The sequence below is a fragment of the Rousettus aegyptiacus genome, unplaced genomic scaffold, assembly GCF_014176215.1.
Source record: "Rousettus aegyptiacus isolate mRouAeg1 unplaced genomic scaffold, mRouAeg1.p scaffold_m13_p_2, whole genome shotgun sequence".
Taxonomy (NCBI): Eukaryota; Metazoa; Chordata; class Mammalia; order Chiroptera; family Pteropodidae; genus Rousettus; species Rousettus aegyptiacus.
The window spans coordinates 23,288,789-23,315,583 of NW_023416295.1; the positions used below are offsets into that span (position 1 = coordinate 23,288,789).

General features: G+C 36.1%; 1 protein-coding gene across 6 annotated transcripts in view; it reads left to right on the forward strand.

Moving 5' to 3' along the window:
* INO80D (INO80 complex subunit D) overlaps positions 1-26,024 on the forward strand; it is a 65,479-nt gene extending 39,455 nt beyond the window's left edge. For 3 of the 6 annotated variants that reach the window (XM_016135076.2, XM_016135077.2, XM_016135078.2), the window contains exons 7-11: positions 2,765-2,874; positions 4,195-4,328; positions 12,096-12,313; positions 12,996-13,153; positions 14,301-15,713. In XM_016135076.2, coding sequence (XP_015990562.2) covers positions 2,765-2,874; positions 4,195-4,328; positions 12,096-12,313; positions 12,996-13,153; positions 14,301-15,466 — 1,786 coding nt within the window. In that variant the 3' untranslated portion in view covers positions 15,467-15,713. Of the gene's footprint in view, positions 1-2,764; positions 2,875-4,194; positions 4,329-12,095; positions 12,314-12,995; positions 13,154-14,300 lie in introns of all 6 variants that reach the window. The other 3 variants (XM_016135079.2, XM_016135080.2, XM_016135074.2) reach the window with 2 other exon arrangements.
* Positions 26,025-26,795: the final 771 nt, after the last annotated feature.

Here is a 26,795-nt window from a genome sequence, read left to right on the forward strand (position 1 = left end):
TATTCTGCTTCACTGTACAATTTTGTACTTTTCATTAATGTGTGTCTATCAGACCAGACAGTAATTTCTATGAGAGCAGGAACAATGTACATTTTGTTCTTAAATCACCAGTGTTGTTGAACAAACGAATAGAATTGAACAAGAGAAGAGCCATCTGTTCTCTATTTGTTGAAAAAATCTACTCAGTTTGACATAATTTTAAAAATAATATCTAAAATTTATATAATGCTTTCAAGTGTATAATTTCAAAAGAAACCTTAAGTTCTGTCCAGCATGAAGCAATATATATGTAGAGAATTGTATATGTTGAGTCTAGTATATTATTATGACCCTGTCAAATATGTAAGGGACTATAATGAGTTTGGGACAATTTAGTATTTGTGTAGAAAACTATATTTATCTATGGTTTTTAACTGGTAGAATCAACCCCTTCCTTTTGAGAACATCTCTGAAATCACCTTTAGTGATTTTTTAAAAATTTTATGATAACTAAGCATCACAAAACAAATACCAAGATGAACTCTAGTACAGTTCTCAAATTCATTTGATGTCATTTAGTTATGTCACCCATGATTAGTAAAAAAATTATTGCCCAGTACATCACTGATAATCATATAACAGTGTGCCAGAATCACTCCCTGGCATTGTGGCTTACTATTTTGCATTATATTTTAGGTTCACAATAAAAGCTGTCAGTTAGATAATGCTCTCTGTCTATTTGATATTTTTACTAATGAAGACTTGTTCCACAAACAACATTTTAGAAGTTGCTGTTAAACATTTTAGAAATTTTAACTTTAATGGCTACCTTTTAATAGTTATTTTTTAAAAAATATAATTTGGATGTAAACTGAATAACATTAAAGAATTCTTTCTTATCTCTGTCATACTTTTTGGAGAATATATGGAATAAGCCATTGAAAAAGCTTTAAAGTACATAAACCCAAATCTAAGTATCTTATCTTATAGTGGACCATACTACAGAAACTAGTGTTGTTTGTGTGGAAATGTCATCATTAATGGAAGATCTCATATAGGGCATACAAAAGGGAAATTATAGTTGATGTTTACATATTAAAAAAAAACATCAAAATGTTATGTTAAGTCTCCCTCTGTTTTGTTGGGATTATTTGGATAAATCAAATGTATCTAATATATCAGGCTTTTTATCTTAATTATGCATTAAGGTGATATGGAAATTCTGACTTTGGGCTTATTTTTAAAGATAGATTGGTGAGTTGGAACATATTAGTGATTTTGAAAAAATGAAACTAATGGTGTCCTTTGAAGTCTAGGGTAAAGAAAATGAGAGAACACGTTGTGCACTAGGTTTGGTAGGTGGCTGAGCAAATTATTCAGTGAATTCATTCACTCAATGTAGTAGGCTACCTTCTATTTAAATCTAGACTAAGAGAATCTGGGCTTCGCTGCCAAAATAGTACATTTCATTTATTTGAAATTGTATATCATTTTTACAGAGCTAAAGTGAATGACCCACTTCCCCACTCTTGTGATCCTGACAAACCTTGCAGCACTCTTAATTAAAGCAACTTCCGTGGCAGCACAGCACCTGGTTTTCTATTTGCATTTACTGTTTATGTGACAGTTATAAAAGAAATATTCATTTATTTAGATTTTGTGTAAAATCATATGTAATTTAGATTCTCTATAACCTTCTCTACCTAATGTCACTCCATTAAAATCCCTAGAAAGATACTAGAAATAAATAATTTAAAAGATATTTTATTTCTGATGCCTAACTTGTGACTCAGTGAATTAAGTAGAATCTTTGTCTGTACTCTGACATGTGTGAAGGCTTAATAGTTGTAATGTTTTATAGTTGCATAGGTAGGATAGTTTTTGTATTATTAAGAATTTAAATATTTTTAATTTTTTTTATGTTTGTATAAAACTATGGAAGGATACACAAATTAATAAAATGAATACTTGTTATAGAGGGAATGGGAACTGACAATCCAGGACAAGGATAGCTTTCTTTGATTTTTTTTGGAACCACACGGCTATATTGCCCATTCAGAAAAATTTAAAATAAGATTAAAATATTTAAATATTAAATGTACAAAATAGAGGTAGCATTTAATGAAAGATGGAGTTGCACATATAATAGAAAGTCAAAAAAAAAAATGCCCAAAGTAAGTGCATTTTGGGAGATGAGACCATCAGCCATTTTGTATCCTCTTCCTCATGTTTTAGATCAAGTTTTTTACAGAATTACCATTTAGCAGCTTGACATGATTGAAATTCAATGGTGATGGTAATGTAATAACTGTTAACCATTGGCTGTTTCCTATGTACCATACGGTATACTGTATATGGTAAGTATTTTAGATGTATTATCTCTTATCTCCACTTTACAGGTGAGTATGTTAAGGCTTAAGTAAGGCTAAGTAAATTGCCTGAGGTCACACAGCTAGTCAGAGAAAGCTAATTTTCAGAACTGAGTCTGACTGACTTAGTCTCCTGTTCTTCATCACTACTATCTCTTTGTGAAGTAAAAGGAACAAGAATATAACTTAAAAAGAAAAAAAAAAGATAGGCATAGTTGAATCTAATTATAATGTTAATTATTTGTTTTGCAGACTGGGGAAATATAGGAACTGGTCATTGTAACCCATATTTACATTTTGTTTAATGAATACAAAAAGGTAAAATGTTGGTGTTACAGTGTGGTAACACAGTGTTGAAAAATTGCCCTGGATTCTTAAAGCATTTAAAAAAAAATTTTTTCCCCCTCCTTTTTTAGCATAAGCCAGACCAAGTTGAGGGAGGTGGAAGCAGCCGCATGCAGTGGAACGGTGAAGGGTGAACAGTGCACTAACAGAGCCCTTCCATTCACCAGACATTGTTTCCAGCGTATCCTCTAGACTTTTTAAATCATCACCGTTTAGTGTTTAAAATAATTTTTGTATGACTTCTAATTTTCATGCTGTCCTCTGAATAATTTCTTCTACTTATATTGTTGTAGTTCTTTATTCAAGAATCGTATCAAAATAAGCAAAATTGACAGCCAGTAGTAGGTTCTTCCAGTATATCACTTAATTAAATTTTGTTAATAGAATTCCTGTCTTTTGAGGGTTCTAGGTAGTGTGTAAGCAGCAGCTATAACAATCAGTGATGGAAAAATCAAATCATATTATCCAAAAACTGTTTTTAGCTTTCCAAGAATGTTATACACTTTTGACAGTATGCCTTTTGTTGTGGGTTTAATTTGCTATTTGTACTGAGTACAGAGCCAATTTAAGATGAATGAAACGTAAGTATCACTGACTAGGTAAGAAGATCTCTTAAGACAGAATATACTTGAGGAAAGCTTATATTAAAGGGCGGTAGGCTGGTTATGTATGAATTCTTACTACTCTCACTTTTATTAAACATTTATAATTGAGTAGCATTTTAAAAAATTATATAGTAACAGTTATTCTTTACTAATCTGCTTGACTTTTGCCCTCCTTTTTGTTCTTAGAGTTGTATTTTTACAACTATTTCAACAGCAATAAAGGCTTTATAGAGTCTTAACTATAAAAGCATAAAGGCAAAACAGAGACATTTCCTTAATAGATAAAAAGTAAATTTGGGGGAAATGTAGTTACGGGCTAAAAGTATGGATACTTAAAAATGTGGATGATGTAAAGTCAATGTTCCAATTTTAATAGTATAGTTTTGGTTTAAAAGTCATTTTTCGTAAGTTGTAAGTTTGAGTTTGGTGTTGGAAATGAGATGTGAAACATCCAAATTTGGGTAGATGAGATTTTTAGAATTATATCTTTAAATTTTTATTCTTTTTTGATGAGTATCATATGCAGAAGTTTTCCTTAAAGTTGAATTTTGTGGGGTTTTTTTTTAACCATTATAGTGGGACTTTTAGGAGTTAGTGTGTTAAGAAGGAAGTTATTGCTTCTCCAAATAGTGGAAATCAGAATGACCATAAAAGAGACCCATGTTTAGGACCATATTAGTAAAAAAGACCCTGTATCAGAGTATCTTCTGATAAATAATGATGATAAAACTATTATTTTTCCATATCAGCCACCACGTTGGTTCTTTAGCTTTTATAGATAGTAGCATTTATACTTTACTAACACAGTAAGGGAAGAAGAAAACTTTTAATAAAAATTAAACAATTAAATAGAGTTTCAGTGTATTTTATTCTTAACTTAAAAAAAAAAACAACAGATATCCTATTGAACCGCTCTCAGCAGCTCTTCTCAAGCTGCACGGCCAAGTTTGCAGATGGACAGCAGTGCTCTGTGCCTGTGTTTGACATCACACACCAGACACCTCTGTGTGAAGAACATGCCAAAAAAATGGTAAGTTCAGAATTTATTTCTGCAACATGGGCTTTCAAACTTTTGATAGCTATCCATAGGAGGAAGTATTTTGTGACTCAGTACAAACTGTGTATGTATAAATCACTGAAAAAAGTTTTATGAAATAGTACTTTTTAGTACCTGGTACTTTCTAGTCTGTTCTGTTCTATTTTAAAAAAATTTCTGATTATAACTCACTGAATTAATTTTATACCTTCATTTCAAAAAACACTGTTTTAGTAGTTACTTAAATATGGTTATTCTGTTTATTATCTATCCCCATTCTGTACCTCTGTTCTCCTTAGAACGTGTTTTCTTAGACATAGCATATTTCCCAAGCTCGGTTTTGCCCCATTTCACTCTAGGGTTTTTTGTTTTTGTTTTCATTTTTACAATTCTGTGAATGTCTTAGATAGTTGATAAAATGTTGGCCCAAAGCCAAACCTTTCTGTAATTCTACTGAACTTAATTATTGCTTTTCTTAATACTAGTATCACGAGCCCAAATTAATTCAAAATAATTTGGAGGAGAGACAAGTCTGAATTAGTAAACTATTTGAATTATATAGTTATTTAAAATGAATGCATTTTTATTGTTTCACCCATCAGACACTTATTGAGTTCTGCTGTTTGCAAGATATATGTACTAAAAAATTGAGTAAGACAATTTATGCCCATAGTAAGCATTTTATAGTTCTTAGGAGTGTATCAGGGTCACTGAATGGCTATTGGGTCAGGACCTAATAGTTTAAGGTTTTGAGTTTGGCATTGCTACCAGCTAAATGTTTAACAAGGACTAGTAGTCCATTTTTTTCTGGACCTCAGTTTCCTTGTATGTATTTCACTGGCTTCTTTTATTTCCCATATGGGCCATATCTTTTGAAAATTTGTATACTAAACTACATATACAGATGTTGAATAATTATTTTCCCATTGTAGTTTAAAAACATTTAAAATTTAGACGTTTTTGTTAGCGTATTCAGACTTTATCATGATTGAGGAATGATTTTTATGTTTTTGAACCACTTTTGTGGACCTTCGTTGATGATTTCACAGACGTTTGGTAATATGGGCACTGCATCTTTCAAATCACTGAGGTAAATGATCCCAGTTGTATATTTTGATTTTAAAGTTACGCCGTTCAGCATACTTCTAATAAGACTAGGAAAATATTATTAAATAGGGAGGCAATACTTTTGCATCTGCTTTATTGATTTAGTAGGTTTTCGATTAGTATCACAACTATTATGTGAATGCTTTGAAAGAAATTGAAAGCAGTTTATTTTTTTCAGCTGATTAAATATTCCTGCTTAGGCAGATTCAGCTAGGGAAACAGGTTGAATTAGTATAATACAATTAATCATAAAATAATATTAATAAGGGTTTTAAGTGGTATTTACAATTCAAAGTTTTGAAAATGTTTTTTTCCTGAACATAATTACAGAACCTGACACTAGTTTAAGCTATTTTTGTTTTAAGTTAAAAATTACAAAAGTATATAGCAAACACTTGTACCCTATCAGCCCCCCACTGTGAGAGATTTATACTGGATGATAGAAACTCTGCAAATCTCTTGGCTCCACTTGCAAACTGTATCTTAAATCCAAACATATTTTGCCAACTTCACTGCTACCATCTTAGCCTTAGCTATAATCATCATCTTTGCCTGGATTATTGTAATAGTCTCCTAATAGGTTTTCCTCCTTCTTCCCAACACCCAGGTGTGTTGTCCACATTCTAGCCAGAGTAGGTTGTGAGTGTGTCTCACTTTCTTTGAATTTACGTACAGTAAAGTTCACTCTTTTTGGTGTACAGTTCTATGAGTTTTTACAATGCATACAGTCATATAATCACTACCATAATTAAGATATAGAATGGTTGCATCACCCACCAAAATTCTCTTGTTCTATCCCTTTGTAATCAACCATTTCCTCTGTCACCACTGATCTGTTTCTGTTCATATAATTTATGTTTTCTGGAATGTCTTATAAATGACATCATATAGTATATGTAGCCTTTATAGCAGGCCTTTTAGAACGTGCATCTGATCATTTTGGTCCCCTGATCAAAATCCATCACATTGAAAATTAAATCCAAAATTCTTATACATGGCCTGTGAGCCACTTCCTGATGTGGCCCTTGCAACTCCTGTAGCTTCATCTTACACCCTCTCATCACTTCTGGTGATCCAAGCAACGTCGGTGAACACTTTAATTTGCCCACCTCAGGAGCTTTGTATTTAGTTTTCTCCTTTTCTAGAATGTTCTCCTAGATTTCTTTATGCATCACTTCTTCATTTCATTCAGATTTCTGATCCAGTGTCACTTCATCAAATAAATCTGCCTTTCCTCTGTCCTGTCACTTTTAATCTTCATTCTGTCCTATTTTTCTTCTTAGTATTTTTACCTGCCAAATATTAAATTATTTATTTATTTTGTTAGTTTGTTTATTGCCTGTATCTCTCTGCTAGAATGTAAACTTCACAAAGGCAGGAACAGTTTCTTTTCATTGCTGTATTCCCAGTGCTTAGAACAAGGATGTTCAATAAGTAATTGGTTATAGAATACATTAACTGTTAGGCACATAGCTGGGAGGGGTTGAGATTCAGAACTAGGCTTGGACACTGGCTAGGACACTCACGCTGCAGGAAGTCCAGGCTAGCAGGCAGAACATGGTATTCAATAAGTATGATGGACCATACAACAGATGGCAGGTTAGTCTTGTGCATTGTCCTGACGTATAAGTAGACAGTGAGAAAATTGAGAGTGAATAGTGTTTGTAATAGTGTGGGTAAGTGAACAGTCTACAATAGGAAAGCCTCTAGGATATTGGTCTCTAGCTCTCTGGAAGAGCTAAGTGAGGGACTACCAAGAGCAAAGCAGGGGCTCAGTCATGGGCAGTTCTGTGTGGTGTACGTGGCACATTACCAAAAATGGTGCTAGGCTATGAGGCATAAACTTAGGAGAATTAAGACACAGACCTAGGACCAGGACTAGAGGATACTGGGAGTCTTATAAATAGGACTTGTTGGGTTAGAGCTCTCTAGCTTCCTCTCACCTCAGATCTGCACTGGACCTAGAGAGAAAGCCTGAAATGGATGCTTTCTCCCCATGCCACTACCCAACTAGTGGGTACTATAGTTGCTCAATCACATGGTAGTAGACCTCAAGTGTTGAGCTGAAAGAACTTAGAAGCAGCCTCTTTTTTTGTTCTATAAATATGTGTGTTTTGACTCGAGCCCGTAATTATGTTTGGATTTAAATATTTGGAATTGAACTTTTAGTAAAACATTTCCTGGAAATGTTTCAATTTTATTCTTGTTTTGAATTCATTTGATGCTAGTAATAGTTATTAGTCTTCGAATACTATTTTCTATACATACTCTTTATGTATTTAATTGAGTTATTATTGAATCAATCAAATCAAAGGTGACATTATTTGTAAAAACCACTATTGTGTTATATACCACCAAGAGAGAAAAAATGCTGCCTACATCATCTGTAACACAGACAGCTTCTCTCCTTTGTGATTATTTGTCATTCGGTTTTTGCTTTGCCAAAAAGAAAAAAATTTGTGGTCAGTTCTTCAATAATGAATGTTTATTTCACTGATGACAATTTTATATCCGCTGCTCTTTGTGCCTTTCTGCATACACAACATTTTTCCCTCTACATTTAAAACCAATAATGCATATACCTTAATTCAAACAATGACAGTACAAAGAGCTGCAACCCACTTCGAGCATGTTGTGCACAGTGCCAACTATAATGACCATCATCTGGCTGACAGCAATTATAAGACGCCATTATTGTAAAAATGCTCCCCAACTGCAAAGATACTAAAATGTACGTCTTGGAATTGATGAAATACAGCATTCAGATTTCAGGATGCTACTGAAAAAAGCTAGTTATGTTGTCAATTTCTTCTTCCTTTGCCTACTCATTTAATTGCAGCAGTTTTATAAAGCCGTGTCCTTGTTGTCTTCTCTCTTTACCTTTTCTGCTTGGTCCGTGTCAGTTACTAAAAGGACTTTTACTATGTCGTGATTTCCAAGTCTAGACTCCATCCTTTTCTTTATTCCTGTGCACCAGATACAGTTTTCTTCTACCCGCTGGGCATCCTGATATCTCAGACTGTATGTGAGCCAAACTGAATTCCTTTTCTTCTGAATCTATTTATTCTGCTGTGTTCTCTATCCCAAATAATGGTTTCATTATCTAACAATTACCCAACCTAGAAACCCTAGAGACATTTTAGAGTTTTTCTTTTTCCTTTTTTAAAATTTTATTTTTTATTTTTCAGTTATAGTTGGCAAACAATACTTAATTAGTTTTATGTATAAACATAGTGATTAGACATCTATATAACTCATAAAGTGATCGCCCCAATAAACCTAGTGCCACTCTGACACCATATATAGTTGTTACAATATTATTGGCTATATTTCTGATGCTATATTTTCTATCTCCATGACTATTTTGTACTACCAATTTGTACTTCTTAATTCCTTCCCCCTTTTTCATCAAACCTCCCAACTCCCCTCCCATCTGATAACTCTCAAAATGTTCTCTGTAACTATGAGCTTGTTTCTATTTGCTTATTTTGTTCTTTAGATTACACATATATGTGCAATCATATGGCACTTGTCTTCCTCGAGGGATCTGATTTACTCCACTCAGCACACAACTCCTTAGGTCCATCGTGAAATATGTTTTTTCATCCTCTTGCTTTTAGTCTGTGTGTGTCTTTCGATCTGAAGCATCTTGTAGGCAGAATATATGAGGGTCTTGTTTTCTTATCTGTTCAGCTACCCTATCTTTTGACTAGAGCATTTAATTCTTTTTCATTTGGAATACTTGTTGATAGATATGTAGTTGTGGCCATTCTTTATTTAGACTTTTGATACATTTTTTCTTCTTCTTAAATCCCTCCAATATTTCCTTTGATACTGGCTTAGTAGTGATGAACTCTTTCAGCTTTTTCTTGTCTGGGAAGCTCTTTATCTGTCCTTCGATTCTAAATCTTGGTTGTAGATCCTAGGTTTTTATCACTTTGAATATTTTGTGCCAAGCCTTTCTGGCCTGTAAAATTTCTATTGAGAAATCTACTGACAGTCTTAGGGGCGTTCCCTTGTAGGTAACTAATTGCTTTTCTCTTGCTGCTTTTAAGATTCTCTCTTTGAATTTAACCTTGGGAATTTTAATTATGATATGTCTTGGTGTGGGCCTCTTTGTATTTATCTTGTTTGGGACTCTCAGAACTTCCTGGGGTTGTATGTCCATTTCCCTCACCAAGTTAGGGAAGTTTTCCATCATTATTTTTTCAAATAGGTTTTCAGTTACTTGCTTGCTCTCTCTCTCTCTTCTCCTGATACCCCTATGATGCAAATATTGGTATGCTTGACCTTGTCCCAGAGGCTTCTAAAACGATCTTCATTTGGGGGGATTCTTTTTTTCTTGTTGCTGATTGGATGTCCTCTGCTTCCCTAATCCTCTGTGTCACTGATTCGATCCTCTGTTTCATCCAGTCTGTTGATTCCCTCTAATGTACTCTTTTTCTAGATAGTATATTCTTCATTTCTGACTGGCTCCCTATTATATGTTCCATCTCCATATTTATGCTTTTTATCTCTTCGTTAAAGTTCTCACTGAGTTCATTTACTCTTCTAAGTTCCTTGAGCATCCTTGTAACCAGCGTTTTGAACTCTGCATCTGGTATATTGCTTGTCTCCATTTTGGTGAATTCTTTTTCTGGAACTTTCTTCTATTCTTTTATGTGGGACATGTTTCTTTGTCTCTCCTTTTGGCTACCTTCCTCTGCCCGTCCCTATGTACTAGGTAGGGCTACTAAATCCACTGGTTTTAATAGAGTGGCTTTATGTAGTAGGTGTCCTGTCGGGCCCCTTGGCACAGACCTGAGAGGGGTCCAGCTGCAAGCCAAGTTCAGCCACAGCCTATGCACCTCTGGGGCCACCCAGTAAGAGTCACCAAGCGATCCACTTATGGCTGCCACCCATGCTGGGTTTATAGGTGTCTCAAGGGGTCAAGTCAGAAAAGGAGGCCAGCTACCATTGGTGCAGGGCTCGGGGCTGCTCAGTAAGAGATACAGGGCATGCTGAGGTCAGATGCTGCTGCTTTGACTTTTGTGAGCCTTTGAGAGATTTTATGAAAGTTCACATCAGGAACCAATTCAGCCCCTTTGTGTGGAATAAATCACTGGAAGCAGCTTGGGTGGGCCCACAGGTTGGCAGAGACTGAGTCTCAGGGAATTCTCTAGGTGGAGTGACCTGTATTATCCAGGTTGATGGCATCTGTGTCTCTAGGCTGGAAGTGGGAAGAGCTCAACAAAGGAATAATGGCTTCTGCCTGTACCTCTGTCTGGGTGCAAGCTGCCCCTCCAGCCCTTGCCCTGAAGCCTGATAGCTCATCACCTCCCCTTATGTCCGTGGTGCCCCTCAAGCAGCTGCCCCAGCGACAGTCTGTCAGAGTAATGCCAGGTGTGGGCCCTTTAAAAGGAAGGTCTCCACTTCTTGCAGCCTCCGTCCATCTCACTCAGCTGGAACCCTGGGCTGGGAAGCCCAGTGTAGAGCCGGGACCCCTTGCTCCTTAGGTGGGGGAGGTGGCTCTGCAGCCAAGACAGCCCTCCTGATTCTTGTTTGCTACACGCTTTTTGGGACCGGGCCATTTTGCGTCTCTGGCCCTTGTACCATTTTGAGGTGACCTGATATTCGAAGTGACCTAGTTGTAGGGCTTCTGTTCAGCCAGATCTCTGGCAACTCCATGTACTGGTTACTCTAGTTTTGTTACAACTTTGGTGTGGTCACTAGAAGAGGCATGTACAGCCTCTACATTATACGCCATCTTGAATCTCTCCCTTTAGAGTTTGATATTCCCTTCATCCTTACCATGTCCAAGGAGCTGTCAGATCATGAGAATTCCACCTGGCAGACCTTTGCTTTTCTGTTCCCACTCACTCTGTCCTTAGCCATTTATCTTATATCTACTGTTGAAGTAGCTCTTTGGTTGGAATTGTTGCCTCCAACACTTAGAGCTATCAATATACATTGCTACTAGGGAAGTTAATCCTTTTAAAACATTTGTCAAGTCAGGTTACTTTTCTTATCAAAAATCATTCCCCTTTTGCCTATAAGTTTAAAATCCTTAACATGGTATTCAAAGTCATACATGGTCTATCTGGTCCCAAATTTCTTTACAGCTTACTTTTATATTTTATCCTCCATTATGCCCCAAGCACCAGTCAAACCCAATTATTTGCTATTGTTTTTGTCTAGTTTATGCCATTTTCTTTAGCCTAAAATAAGTCTTCTCTCTGCTCCCAGTGACTTAAAATTCTACTTATCCTTTAATCTCACAAAACTAAAGATAATAGATTATCCATTTGTGTGACCATAGAATATGTTTATATTACTATTGACCAGTTTTCTCTGTACTGTATTTATGTCTATTTCTATTTATGTTTTTCTCATGGGAGAGTAAATTCTTTGAGAGTGCAAATTAAATTTTCATTTTTTTACACTATAGCACCTATTTTAGTGCCTTTAATTGTGGGACAAACTATATGTATATATTGAATTGATTTAAGTTAAAAAATGAGTTATTTATTTGCTTATTGTTATATATAGTTTTACATATACAGTATGTTTTAGTCATTATACAGAATATTAAGAGATACAAGTGTATTTTTAGGTAGCTGTTATGTTTTTTCCAGGTAATCTCAGTTTAAAAATATTCATTTATTCATTCCAAAGGATAATTTCTTGAGAGGAGATAGCTCCCGTAAAGTTCAGCACCAGCAGCAGAGGAAACCCAGGAAAAAAACAAAGCCTCCTGCACTTACCAAAAAACACAAGAAGAAGAGAAGGCGTGGCCCTCGTCGACCCCAAAAACCCATTCCCCCTGCAGTACCCCAAGGGAACCTCAGCATGCCCACCAGCGTCTCACTGCCCGTGGAGGCCTCTCACATCCGGTCAGTGATGGCACCAGAGTTTACATTTCCTTTGCCCGTTCTTGTCGTTCTCAACATCTAGTTTCATGTACTTTTCTAGTGTTAGAGCTAGGCTACTGAAGCCATTCAGTATATCAGTCTTAACTTAGTAGTTTTCAGTACAATTTTTATCAAATATCTGACTGGGTTAGATCTGAATTAAAGCTTGTGGTTAAAATGAGACAGATGTTGAAATTGAGAGTTTAATTGTCTACTATAAGATTTTTCTGTTTTAACAGAAATTCCATATATGTTCCAACAAATATTTCATCATAAATCTGATGCATCATTAATTTTGGCAGGGGTATGCATTTTGACCAGATAAACATTTTCATATTGGCTTATTTCGTTTTTTTAAAATCATTATGTTGACCAGATTTGAAATTCTATAAAAAGTATTAAGACACATTTGCTACACCAAACTGTAATTTATTCTAAGTGAAAGTATTATCTAAAAATAGTTGTCTTAATAGACGAGTAAAGGTTGTGGAAATATATGACCGCATATGGTGAGGTCTGTCTTTTTGCTTTCAAATTTCCTTAAAGTAGGAAGGGAGACAGTTTGAGTTAGGATTTCGCGTTTTCACGTTTACAACCTTGCCTTGGCGACACTGGTGTGAAGGTAAAAGGGAAGCGGTGGGGCCAACCATGTCATCCTCCCCAGGAGCCCATCCACGCCAGAGCTGAGCGCTGATGAGCTGCCGGACGACATTGCCAATGAGATCACTGACATTCCACATGACTTGGAATTGAACCAGGAGGACTTTTCAGATGTGCTGCCACGGCTACCTGATGACTTACAGGATTTTGATTTTTTTGAAGGTACGATCAATATTGTGATTCAAGGAAACGGTTTTAAAATGAGTTCTTAGAAAGGGAAGTAGTGTTTTGAGATGCGTATTCTTCCTCATATGTAATGTCTTTCACTGTAGATAGAAAATTTCATGCGGCTAAAGTTATTTTACCCTTTCCAGAAGGTAAGGAACGTGCAGTTGGTTTCATCATATCCTAAGCTTAGTAGTAGATTGATAGTGTGATAGCTAGGTTTATAACCAGGTTCCTTTAAAATGAGTAATTTTACTTCAGTTTATTTTTAAGGGAAGACATTTCAAATTTGAGTTTATTGAAGGCTTTTAGAACTTGTCCTGATTTTAATGCCCTACAGTGTTTTCAGTTGAGGTACACTTTTCCAAAACAAATTTTGCTTAATCCCCCCAATTCTCTAGTGCTTTCAGGGGAAATGTATATACTCTTAAGAATGTTCCTTTCACTATTAAAAACCAACTGTTTTTGTGTTGATTAATCAAGTTCCTAAAAGTAGATTTTTTAATATTAGAAATGAAATCAATGTAGGCCCATAGGCTTTCATTTTATGAAAATCAGTTAGAAATTAGACAAGAATGAGAGGAAAGGATTAGAGAGTAATGCAACAGCATTTAAAAAGGTAACATATGAAGTGAGCTGAGTGCTTGGTGTTGTGCTAAAATATATGTATGAATTTCTGCATCCTAGTCTCCCACAGCTGCCCCTCCACCTGAAAGAGACTCAGAGTAGAATAACTTGGTGGTCTCCTCCTACATGGCCTTTTGTCTAAAATCTGAACCAGTAAGATATGTTTTCTATTTTAATGACTTTAGGTAAAAACATGTGTGTATTCGAGTAGTCACCATGAATTTTAAATTGGCAGTCCTCAGAATCCCTAAGAATCCCTCACGTCAATAAGATAGTTTTTGAGAGAACTATAAGTAAACCAAAGATGGGGTACAAGCTCCAGAGCAGCTTGGCATTTCAGACCTGTCCTGCAGATTAATATTTCCCCTTTTTCCTCCAATCCAATCCTTGGATGCTTCTCTTTTCAACAGGGTCTCTCTTTAAAAAATAGTGTTAAAAAATAATTCAAATGTATGTTTTTTTGTGGTATGGGACAGGTAAAAGCTCTGCTGATTGTCCATGGCTTTTGTTTACTCAGGAAAGAATGGAGACCTCCTCCCAACTACCGAAGAGGCTGAGGAACTTGAACGGGCTTTGCAGGCTGTTACTTCTCTCGAGTGCCTGAGTACCAACCTGGGGGTACTTTCCCAGTCAGATGCTGTGCCAGTCCAGGAGTTGTCAGATAGAGGAATAGGGGTGTTCTCCACAGGTACTGGAGCTTCAGGAATTCAGTCGTTGAGCCGAGAAGTAAACACGGACCTAGGGGAGCTGTTGAATGGGCGCATAGTACACGATAATTTTTCTAGTCTAGAGCTGGATGAGAACCTGCTCCGTTCTGCTACCTTGTCTAACCCACCTACACCCCTGGCAGGGCAGATCCAAGGGCAGTTCTCTGCCCCAGCCAACGTTGGCCTTACTTCTGCCACTCTGATCAGCCAGAGTGCACTTGGGGAGAGAGCCTTCCCAGGACAGTTTCATGGACTTCATGATGGCAGCCATGCCTCCCAGAGGCCACATCCTGCCCAGCTGCTGAGCAAGGCAGATGACCTAATCACCTCACGACAGCAATACAGCAGTGATCATTCACACTCCTCGCCCCATGGAAGCCATTATGATAGTGAGCACGTGCCGTCTCCCTATAGTGACCACATCACCTCTCCCCACACATCTTTCTCTGGTGATAACATGGCAGCTACCTTTTCAGCAGAGATGCCCATCATGGCGCAACACTTGCTCCCAACCCAACTTGAGGTGCCACTTGGAGGAGTCGTTAACCCCAGAACTCACTGGGGCAATCTCCCTGTCAACCTTGGAGAGCCCTCTCCATTTAGCAACCTTCTCGACCCAGATGGACATCTTCTTTCCACTTCCCTATCCACGCCACCCACCACTTCGAACTCAGAGACCACACAGCCTGCCTTCGCCACCGTGACCCCCAGCAGCTCCAGTGTGCTTCCGGGGTTACCGCAGACCAGCTTCAGTGGCATGGGGCCTTCTGCTGAACTAATGGCCTCCACCTCTCCCAAGCAGCAACTCCCTCAGTTCAGCGCAGCCTTCGGCCACCAGCTGAGTTCTCACAGTGGCATTCCTAAGGACCTGCAGCCCAGCCACAGCTCTATAGCCCCTCCTACAGGCTTCACAGTAACAGGTGCCACAGCTACAAGTACCAATAATGCATCTTCTCCCTTTACCTCCCCTAACTGAGCGTGTCTGTGTGTTTGCAGGCAGGTGGGGAACCTGGCGTTTTCTATCTTTGTTTCCTCTTTATCACCCCTTCCCCCTTTTCCTAAAGAAGATTTTAAAAATAACAGACGGGGACGCGAGGGGCACTCCCTTTTCCAGTTGAGCAGGTTCCCCTGCAGTGGAACGCGCTTCAGTGTTCACGTGTGCTCCTTTGCACTGGTGCTCATCCCCTCCTGGCAGGTTCACTCTACCCCAGTGGCTTCCTTAGTGGCTCAGCACAGTGACTGGATAGAATTGACTTTTAGCAGCAAGTCCTAGAAGTGGAAGATACCTCAGATTACCAGTGCCCTTTACTATTTCCTAGTATTCAGATCAATGCTTTCCATTCTATTACCAGGTCTTTACGTAGGTGGTTCTAGATAGAGTGATCCTATTCATCGAGTCCCTCTGTGTAAGACGTAGCAAATGGTGTGGAGAGGCAGATCGAGGCTCTGACTTAGCACCAGCTGCTAAATACCACACGAGGCCAGGATTCCATTCCTAATTGTGATCATGTTTAATTAAAAAGAAAAAAATTAGTCTTTTGACTGCCTGTGTGTATGTGTGCGCCCACGTGTGTGTTTTTATGCAGGGCAGGAAGCAGCTGTCCCATTGTTATTTTTTTTTTCCCCTAATGAGTAAGGCTCTTACTTCTTTCCCACATCTCACAACCCTAATAAGTTGGTCATTCTTTCCCACTGAGTTAACTGAGTTTCCTGAAAAGAGAGGGAGGATAGTCTGGTTTCATGATGAACAGCACAACCCTTTTCTGCTAAGTTAGCCAGGAACACAAAAGGCCGAATTCATATCAGTGCTGTGGGGTTGTCGTAAAAAGCTTGCCTGGAGTGGCTGCAGAGTTGCTGAGATTCTGAGGTCTGGTGGTTATATTGCCTTTTTAGACATGCATTTGTTCCTAAATTTCTGTGTCATGGAATACATTCGCAAGATGTAATTAAAGAAAATATTTTGATGTGAAAAGCAGGATAGGTCAGATAGATTTGGAAAGATGCGATCTGTGAACTTCTTGATCCATCTTTTGCTTTTTAACTTTTCATGTTTACAGTAGTGATTCTTTGGTAAGATTTGTAAAATGTTGAAGACACTTGTAGAATCAATGTACCAGTTGTGAAGTGATAAGTAATATCTGAAGGATACACATATTAAAGTTTCTTTCAAAGCTGATTTTGGAAATGAGACATAAATTTTACCCACTGTTTGGTACTTTTAAAATAATTTAAGTACTTAGGTTTAAGTTTGGGGAAATTGTTTTTAAAGTACCAGGATTTTAGGCTTAAAAATCATATGGAGTAGTTTAGTAAATTGGTGACTATGAAATGAATATGTGAGTTTTCTTTTACCTGCCTTCTCCTCTGCCCCTCCCCCTCCCCCAGAAGGGTGGAACTAGATTTTAAAGGCATCTGTACTCTGCTTTTGCTGAGACGGTTCACTGTTCCCTGAGATACCATTGGCTATTTATACCTGAGTCTAGTCTAATTTACATATATATATTTTAAAAGATGAGTAGAGAGAACGTATCTATTAATGATGTGATATAATGATTCATTTGTCAGGGAATATTTGATCTTAATTCCTTTTCAATAGGTAAAGATTTGGATGTATTTTCCTACTTCTTAATATGTATTCTCTTTATGCCATGCTAATTCTAACCAGTCCCTCTTTTGAAAGCTTTTCTTTCTCTGCTTTTTAAAGGAATGATGGTGATCAGCAGGCATTATGCAGATACCACGTGCCTGAGATTATGGAGGGGAAATGTCATATGACTGTATGAAATCATTATATGCCCTATTTTGTATTTATTGAAGTTTCTTTTTGTGGGCCAAAAATATGTTTGTAATATATTTAGGTTTTTTTTAATCATGATAATTGATTGGGAGATTTATTTTTAATAGCTTTGCCTTTTTTGCAGATTGAGAATTTTCTAAATTATAAATTATGTCACAAAGCAAAGTTATATTTGGTATCACCATAAATTTCTATTCTGAACGGTGAGAACAGATAATTTGAATATTTCTCACCCGCGAACCTGTTAGTAAGCTTTTTTATTTTAATGTACTATAATGAAATGATTATGATTAGTTACCTCTGCTCAAAAGCGTCATTTAGTTTGCTAACCTCTTTACACCCCGTTGTAGTCATCATTAGAGAACTGTCCATTCCCAGCAGCTTGATTTAGTCTCCGCTGTGTCCTAATTAACCGTTGTAGCAGAGCAGCACCTCGGCTTTCTTATCAGCCCTTCTTTGACAGCAAAGGGAAAGTCACGGGTAGTCGATCGGAACTTTTATGGCTATTTGTCCCTCGTGGTAGCTGCTTAAAATTCTTCAGTTATCAAAACTGAGTTTGCAGTAAGTTGCACATTTTATTGTTTGCAATTTTCTGTTTTATGTGCATTTTAAAGCCCTTTTCTGCTTTCTAGTAAGGAGGCAAGAAATGATCAGGAATGTTGCCAGTTAAAGCTTCACACCAAAAACTTTGAGTAAATTCATTTTTCTTTAGATGCCCATGGTGATAGCTGAAGAAAGGGCACCCATAGAAAGTACCGATATAAACTTGAGGTATTAGTGAAAAACAAAAATTTCTTCTCATCTACTTCAAAACAAATATCCGAGCTTGCAGTTTGCTTTGCTCTTGCTGTTTCTTGCTTGAGTCCCTTTTTGGAAGAAAGAAGGACATCTGTGAACCCAGAGATATCCGTTATGTTTTTCTTTTAGCTAATGGAGCAATTCTATTAGTAGTCTATTAGTAGTAGGTTTGCTGTTAATATGTAAAGAAAGTAATGAAGTGTCTTTTACTCCAGAAATATGAAAATTAGTCTTTTAAAATAGCACTTACGTTATAATAAGGCAATACTGGAATCAAAATCAAGTTTTATAAAAGGTCCTAATTAGGTGGAAACTAGCTGGTAGTCTAGTGTTAAACTCATGAGAAGTGGTGGCAAAGAAGGTTCACTTTCTTTCTGCAGTTCTTTGGGACCATTTATAAAGGCCAGTTAGATTGTGTTAATGTGATTTAATTTACAAAGTGGCTGCAGTTAATGGATACATTCTGTGTTCTGAGAATCTGAATTTCATTCTAATGTATGATATTCATTTGCTGTGATCTGTAGCATCTGCAGAAAAGATGTGTTTTCTCTCCTTTGCTCTATATAATTGTTAATATTATTTTAATTAAAGTACTTATGACATCATTCTTTCTTCTGTTAAAAATGGCTTAGCAATTTGCACATCTGGGCAGGTTATACAGCTAGTAAACAATTCACAATAGTTAATAGCAATTACACGAAACCCACCAAGTGAGAGACTATGCAATGAAATAATTTTCTAATTATCGTCGCATAGCTTATACGGCAAAGGATTGTTTTCTCTAGTAGCCTGCCGTGTGAGAGATGACTGCTTTATAAATGACTTCCCAAGCCGTTTCGTGTTGGCAGGCAGTGTAATGTGTCTGTTGTCCCATCCATGAAGATTATAATTTAATGAGAAGCAAATAGTATGGAGATAAAGTTGGAAGCTTTTCTTTTCCTTACGATTATAGTTACTTCTTCAGTGGCTTAAGGCTGAAGAAAGCTAATACATTATCTTTACCAAATAATTATTGATAAGAATTATTTCTTAAATAAGCCCAATCTCAACTGCAAATTAGGAACCATCATTTTCTGTGATTAACACTAAAGCTTTTGCTAATCTGAGCTTATTCTCAATCCATGATCACAAATCCAAAGAAGCAAAGACAGTTCTTTGGTATGGGAAGAAATGGTGTCTGTGATACACACTGGTGCCCTATCAGTACAATATTTTTCTTACGTGAAAGAATTTCTATTTCTCTTGACCTGTACCATTCAGTTTTTATCAGTTGGCACTAGAATTCGAGCATATGTAGGGAACTCCCATGCTGTCAGTTCATTGGTACTTGCTTGCCATCCTTCCTGTGCCCTTGCTTCATTGGGATAGAGATGATGGTTGGTAGGCTTCATCAGCAGTATTTGTATGAGGCAATTAATTGCCTTTTCTCCAACTTAGTTCAATAGGTCGTTGTGGATTGGTATTGTAAAAAGATGAGGGTATTAATAACACTAATTCATTTGAAATGTTTTTAGATGTCTAGTTTCTATTTTCTTTATCCTCTTTCCTTTTAGCCTTTTAAAATTCTATTAAATTCTATATTTAGTCTGGTATATATAGAATAATATAATGGTCTTCTAAACGGTCAACAAAACTCGGCAATTTATTGAGGCAGTTTAAAGGATTCCTAGAAAGAAAATGTAGTCCTACTGAATAGTCTTCATTTGTATCTCTTTCATCACCTACATTGCTCCAAGGATTTTTTTCCTGACAAGAAATGTATTTCTTAGGGATGGAGTGGGGGGCGGGAATATATATGTGATAGAACATAGTTTCCCCTTCCCCTTTTCAGTACAGTGAAAACAATTGAATCTTCACAGAATAATAATAGAAAAATAATTGAACCTTACCTTTCTATAGAAAGGTAAAACAATTTAATGACTTCTTAATATCTTGAACTTTATAAACTTTCCAATATATTCTAGAGAGAACCAAAATCCGTGTTTAGTTGATTAAAGTAACATTGTAAATGCTGTCTTTCAAAAGATTTGTAATAAAATACCAGTGAAGAACATATTCATTTTCCCCTGACCAGCAAGTTAGGAAAGAAAACAAAACATAAATGAATAGTTATGTCTCTCGTACTAACCAGTGTCATAAATGCAAAAATTGTGGGTCAGATTTAGAGAGCCTTATTTCTAAAGAGCAAAAATTCTCTTTTCACTCCAGCTCTTATTTTTTGTTAGCTTTCCTCTCTCTGCCCTGTGATACAAAGCTAATGAGAGGAAATGAGACATTTCAGAGAGAGAGAGAGAGAGCAGTTTGGGTATGACTTTCTTTATCCCAGGCTCCTGGATCTTGGGAATGTTTGGCAGAGTTTTTGGTGATTTAAATAAAGGTTAGTCTGACAAGCAATCTTAAAAGAGGAAACCTGTCTAACTCTTAGCGAGCTATGTAGGGTGGCAGCACAGCTTCCCTTGCTTCTTCCCTTCCGCCTGCTTGCTCAGCCCACCTGTAGTCCCGAAGTATGCATACACACACACGTGATCTGTACAGATCCTGGCCTAAGAGTAATAGAATCCTCTTCTTTCACTTTTGTTTGTTTGTTTGTTTTTGTTTGTTTGTTTTAAGCTGGGGACCACTGAAGTAAGCTCTGTATGCACCCAAAGTTCCCCTTGGAAAAATTTTCAACATGCAGTGCAGAAGGCTCCAGTGCAGCTAAATGCCACACCATTGCTTTTACTTGGGGAATAGACTGATTTGCCCTGAAATGACTCCACCTGCATCGTTAAGGTACAGTGGGCTCCAGCGGATTAGTGTGGAAGTGATGGGAAGTTTGATACTCGTGACACTGTCTTCATCTGCTGGGAAGGGTTGAATCAGTTCCTCTCAACAGTGATAGTTCTTTTCACTGTATAGTGTTGAGTATGTCTCAGGGATTCCTTGTGGAAATTAGGGCAGTTTTTAAAATAAGAAAATAGTTTTCAAGAAACTAAAGGTGACTCATCATTGAAGAGAGCGCAAGAAAGAGAAAAACATTTGGTTTCGTAGCCCACAGTGTCTTGCATAGGACTTTTTTCCTTTCTCCTTCAGCTTCTCATCTCAGCTTCAGCATACAGAATCCTTTCCCATGCACAGCTTTAAAACTTTTATTTAAAAATCTCCTTCCCCAATGAGCTTTCAGAATACTTATTGTAGATTTTAAGAGAAAAGGTATATTAATTTATGCTATTAACATCACCTCATAAATTATAAGTTTTATACTAAAGCTGTATTGAGTGTAATGAATTATGTTGCCTATGTGTTTAATAGCTAAAAAATTATATATGAGCTTTTTTTTTTTTTTTTTTTTTTTTTGATAAAACAAACTAGTGAAGCACCTTTTTACACTGGATCTCTGCCGTGTCAAGGTGTATAGCTATCCTTTGCTACCTTGCAGATATATAAAATAAAAGGATATCTTGGGGCCTCAAAATGTAGAACACTTTTAGACCATTTATTATGACTCATAGAACTGTTGAGAATCATGTTTCTTTAGTAAATGATCTGTGGTTTACACTTAAGATGGCTAGAAGCTTAGTTACAGGGTAAATAGAAATACATAGATCAAGTAAAATTCCCAACTACTGTAGCTGGAATTTGTAAGCTAAGTTTTTAAGACCTCTTATTTCCTATGGATTTATTCTTTAATTTACAGTTGATTCTGTAAGTTGGGAAGTAAAATAGAGAAAATAATAAATCTAGATGTTCTCAGTGTCTTATTCAGGAACCTTTTTATCCCTCCTCACTAAGGAATTCCCACTGTGACTTAAAAATAGAATTAAATTACTTGTGTGCATGTATATATTTGTGTTTTTACACACATGCAAAAATATACATTGGGGGCACGTGTGTGTGAGAGATGAATGTGTGCTTCAGTAAAAATAGAAAAAGGTAACAGAATGTATTGTAGAAATACGATTTCTTTAGTTGAGGGTATTGGAGTTACTTTCTTATTGTCTCTGTTGTATAAATACACCAAATTCTTCATCGTGTTATCTTATTTTAAAAGGCTAGCTCTGATATCATGTGCATTTTTAACATTTTGATTAACTTATATTATGCTATGTTTTTAAAATGACATGAGAAACAGTAGATTCTAAGTCCAGCCTTTCGCTTCTGAGCATAAAAATAAGAGAGATAGACCTAGACATGAGCTGTGTTTATCCGTGGGGGTGATGGGACCAGAGATCAGTTGGACCTTTTTTTACATGAATAGATTTCTTTATATTCTCAGTTAGAAAATATGATTGATCTTCTTTTACTGGCGAGGTTAAGAAAATTATAATAGGCCTTTTATAAAGAATCCTGTTTTTTGAAGCGGCTGCTTTGTTTAGAGTTGGTGGGATCATTTCATTATGCATATTTTAAAGCTGGGATGATTTCAGGTATTTTAAAAATTACTCAGTTGTGCTGTTATTTATGGAGTTAGCATGCTCCCCTACCCTCAAATTTTGGTTATAGGAAAAAACATGGTACCTTTGACTTGATTCACATGGAATTAAAAAAAATACATTCCTATATTTTGAGGTTTGTCATTTTACTATACATTCATTACTAGAGTATCCAGTGGTCTAAAATAGTCAAAACTAGAGTTGTTATTCAATGCTCCAGTCACATTTATTTTTAATATAAATCATGTAATTTGAAATATGTCAAAACAACTTCAGGTAATACACCTGAATTTGTAGTTATCTTTGAAGCCTCATCCATCTTATATATAATCGAGACCTAAAAAAGCTTTATATGTTGTTCTTTTTACAGTTATATTTTTGCAGCATCTCCCAGTTCCATTCATTCTTTATGGGTTTAAAAAAATCTGCATATTTCTTGTACATATGCATGCAAATGAAAGAAGGGAGTTTGTATTGGTGCCATTTCTCCCTTCAGTTACTGATTAATGGGATTTGCTAGAATAAATTCCCCCTGGTTGAAGGGTGAAAATGCACCCTTTGTGTAAATCTGTACAGAGATGTGTATATGGGATGTGGTGGCACTTTGCTGAATGTGAACTTGCCTTGTCAATGGAAAGATTGAGAAGTATTATGTTTATTTATACATTTGTATAATCTATATATACACGTATGTATATGTGTGTGTATAGATAAAGCTATATACATATATTTCCCTAAAAATGTGTGTGTATAATAAATAGATAAACAGCCTTTGTTAAGCAAGATTATACGTCTATGGAAAATTCTGGATTAGTCTATAAGCAGGAGGAGGTGACAGTCTAGAGTATATCATCAGCACACTAAAGTGGAGGTTCTTCGGAATATAGTCTTGTTCATGGTTATTATGAGTTAATTTCTGTTAGAATTATTCTTCCTTGCCAGTTCCACTATTCTTCGACGTTACTAACTTCTCAGTCTGTCAGCATTTAAAAATCATACTTCATTGTGTTTTTTTTCCTCCTTTATTATGTCCTTTCTAGCCAGAAGAATTTGTCTTAAGTGCATTTCATTAACTTCTCAATTCTTTTTTTTTTTTAAATCTTTATCTCTGAAATTTCCCAGAAGACAGTAAGTTCGAGTAATGTTTTCTTTAGTAATTTTGAGAAGCAAGCATTCATCTTTGTCTCAAAAACAAACAATAATCAACCTTGAAACAAAACTGATTTGAAAAGTTTACCTAGATAATTTTGGGATATTTACTTAAATGAAAAAGGACATAATTATGATTTTATGATTGATAATAGTCTTAGGCTTATTTCCTCATTTATTGTCACTAATTTGTCATTTAAAAATTTAATTTACTTGGTGATTTAATCATAAATTTACCATTTTTGTTTTAATGGAAAGCATACAAAGTCATGTGCAAGCCTCTTGAATTTTTAATTAGTTTTACTCATGATGAAACTGCTTTAACGAATTCTTATGTAATGAATCCTGCTGTTTCCTTTTGACTCTTCTCACATTTGCGACATTCTGTTTTAACTTTGCTGCAGCTCTCTAGAAAACTTGCATCCCTATATATTGTGCCTTTAAAGCTCTTATGCACACACAGACAAAAGTGTATATATACATGTTGGAGCATGTGTACATATACTTTCATATATACTCACACAGTATGTCTCTAGTATATATTGTGGGAGAGGATATATAGTTATTCAAAGGCAATGAAATGTTGCTCTCTAGATATATATGTATATAAATAGTGTTGATATGCTGTATATACACATGTATATGTATGAGTTTTAAATGGCAATCTTTTACATTTAGCAAAATGCTGCCCCTACTGGAATATTGTCACTGCAATGGCAGTTGTATGTAATGATTTAAAATACATTATCAAAAATTATTTAAAGAACATTTAAAAGTCTCATCTAAAGACATCCACACATTATTTATTTATCTTCCTTTTCCTTTTATTGTTATGTTTTTTTAACTGAAAGGGAGACTGTCATTTTTAAAATGTCATCTGTCCCATGGGAGAAGGAGAGAGTTGGAGATCCACTTGAGGAACCTCGTGCTTTTCTCTTCTCTGAAATGGAGATGTACCACAAACCAGCCTGTTTATTTCAATTATAAAGCAATCCTAGTATTTCCATTAGTGTATGTCATCCACCATCTCCTAGATCAACTTAATTCACCAATTTGCCTCTTCCTTTCATTAATAAATAATGATCATCCAGATCATTTTGCCTGGGGGAAGTTAACTACTCTCTTGCTGCAGGGAAATATATCACCTAATTGTTATTCTGCCTTGTTCAAAATTCAACTCTGAGAGAAGGCAGCACGCTCATGATGCTGTCTTAAGCATATTTTGCATTTATTAAAGGTCTTCCCAGACATTTTTTTTTAAAAAGGACTCCAAGTCTGCATGCACTTGACAGAGATTTAATTCTTAGTCCCCACAGCTTCACGTATTTTTCATTACATCAATTCGACACACCAAGTGAAAGAATCTTAAGAAAATACTTAAGTATTTTATCTTGTGATGAGTTGGCACCGGATTACGTTTCAAGACCTTACAGAGAGGAGTGTAGGTGGACAAAAAACAGTGGAGTAAGAGTACCCCTGAAGACTGAAGTGGAGAGGTTGGGGTCGGAGTGATTTTAGGGTAGCTCAGCTGGAACTTGATATCAGAAGCAGCCTTTAACAAAAAGCCTCTTAGCAATTGTGTGGTACTAACCAGAGTACTGAAGTGTAAGTTGAAACCAAGTTGCAGTGGGAAATCAAAGGTGAGGTAGCTTATTTGAAACCAGTAAATGACAGACAGGTTGCACAGTTTTAAAATCTATTTTAACAAAGTAACTGCACGGTAGCAAGGACTAGCAGTTCTCAAAACCCTTCTTTTTCAGTGTTCTCATTCACCTTGGCACACAAGTATGTTTTACAGTCCATACATTAAAAATATTTACAAAAAAAAAAAAAGTTGCTTAAAGGGAATTTACAAACTGAGAATCTTCTCTGTATTTGTTTTAATAGTGGCTGGAATCTTAGTTATATGCACAAAAGCTAGGGGCCACTTGTTTCTGCACAGACCATAGAAACAGATGAGGAGATTGGCAGGTTTTGGTAAAAGCCACCACTTCAGAAGGAAAGGCATATCTATGACATTGGGTGTGGCGTTGCTGGGGGAGACCACATCTTGGGAGGGGATGGGCTTTTGGTTTGTAATTTCCCTTTAAACAAGAGATGGCTCACATTTTCCATATATATCTCAATGAATGTACTGTATTACTGTTTTAAAAATTTGCTGAAATAATAATGATTGGTCTCCTTTTGTTATCTGGTCCTTGTTTAATTTGTTTAAGGGTTTTTGTATACAAAAGTTTACATTTTTATGTATATTTTTCTTGTGTAAAAACTGATGTAATATGTGTATAAAACACTGTATGTATTATCTGTATATAGTGTGACAAAATGATTTTTCTTTCTTTCTTTTGGATGTATTAATAAATCTTGCTGTGAAGTAACCTTGTTTTTGGTATAATTTCCTTTTCCTGGATGTTGATGGAAGCTGCTAATCCAGGGAAGGTATTCTCCCCCATTTTGTTATTTAAGAAAATATTTTTTTATACTTATATTTTATCTAGAATTCCAGAGAAACGTGTGTATGTGGTTCTTTGTGGTTAGACTGACAATGACTAGTATTTAAATAGCTTTCGATCAATTAAATGTTCTCCAGGGTGACTTTAATGTGGTATCCAACCTTGAAATCCAACGAGAAGTTGGATTTGAAATTCTTATATGCCACAATGAAGGTCTTAAACGCCAATTTTTCTTTCATTTACTCAGGATCCCCTTTTTTCTTCATTTTCATAACTTCACAGGTATAAGAACAATTTCGTGCTGTATAACCAAAGTTAAAAAAAAAAAAAAAACTTGAAGAAACACTTCCTGTAAGTCGTTGCCAAGTGCCTGCCTTGTATCTCCTTGGAATCGATTGTTATTTTTTTTAGTATGTAGATTGGAACTTTTCATTTCCTGTGCTGTCTTTAGTTGCTGAGGAATTTCGAAGTACACATAGAGGCTAGGACAAAATTTGCAAAGAAAATTCATTATCTTCTAATTACCTATTTCGTTGTAGAAAGTCACTATATTTTATTTTGTGCGGTATTTGGATTTGTTTTCCTTGATTTTTAATCCAGGAGTGTTTAAGATACATTCTAAAATTGTACTTGGCTTCTCTAAAAGGAATTAATATTTTGAGACTAAAAGCACATGCCCAGAGTACTAGTAAGATG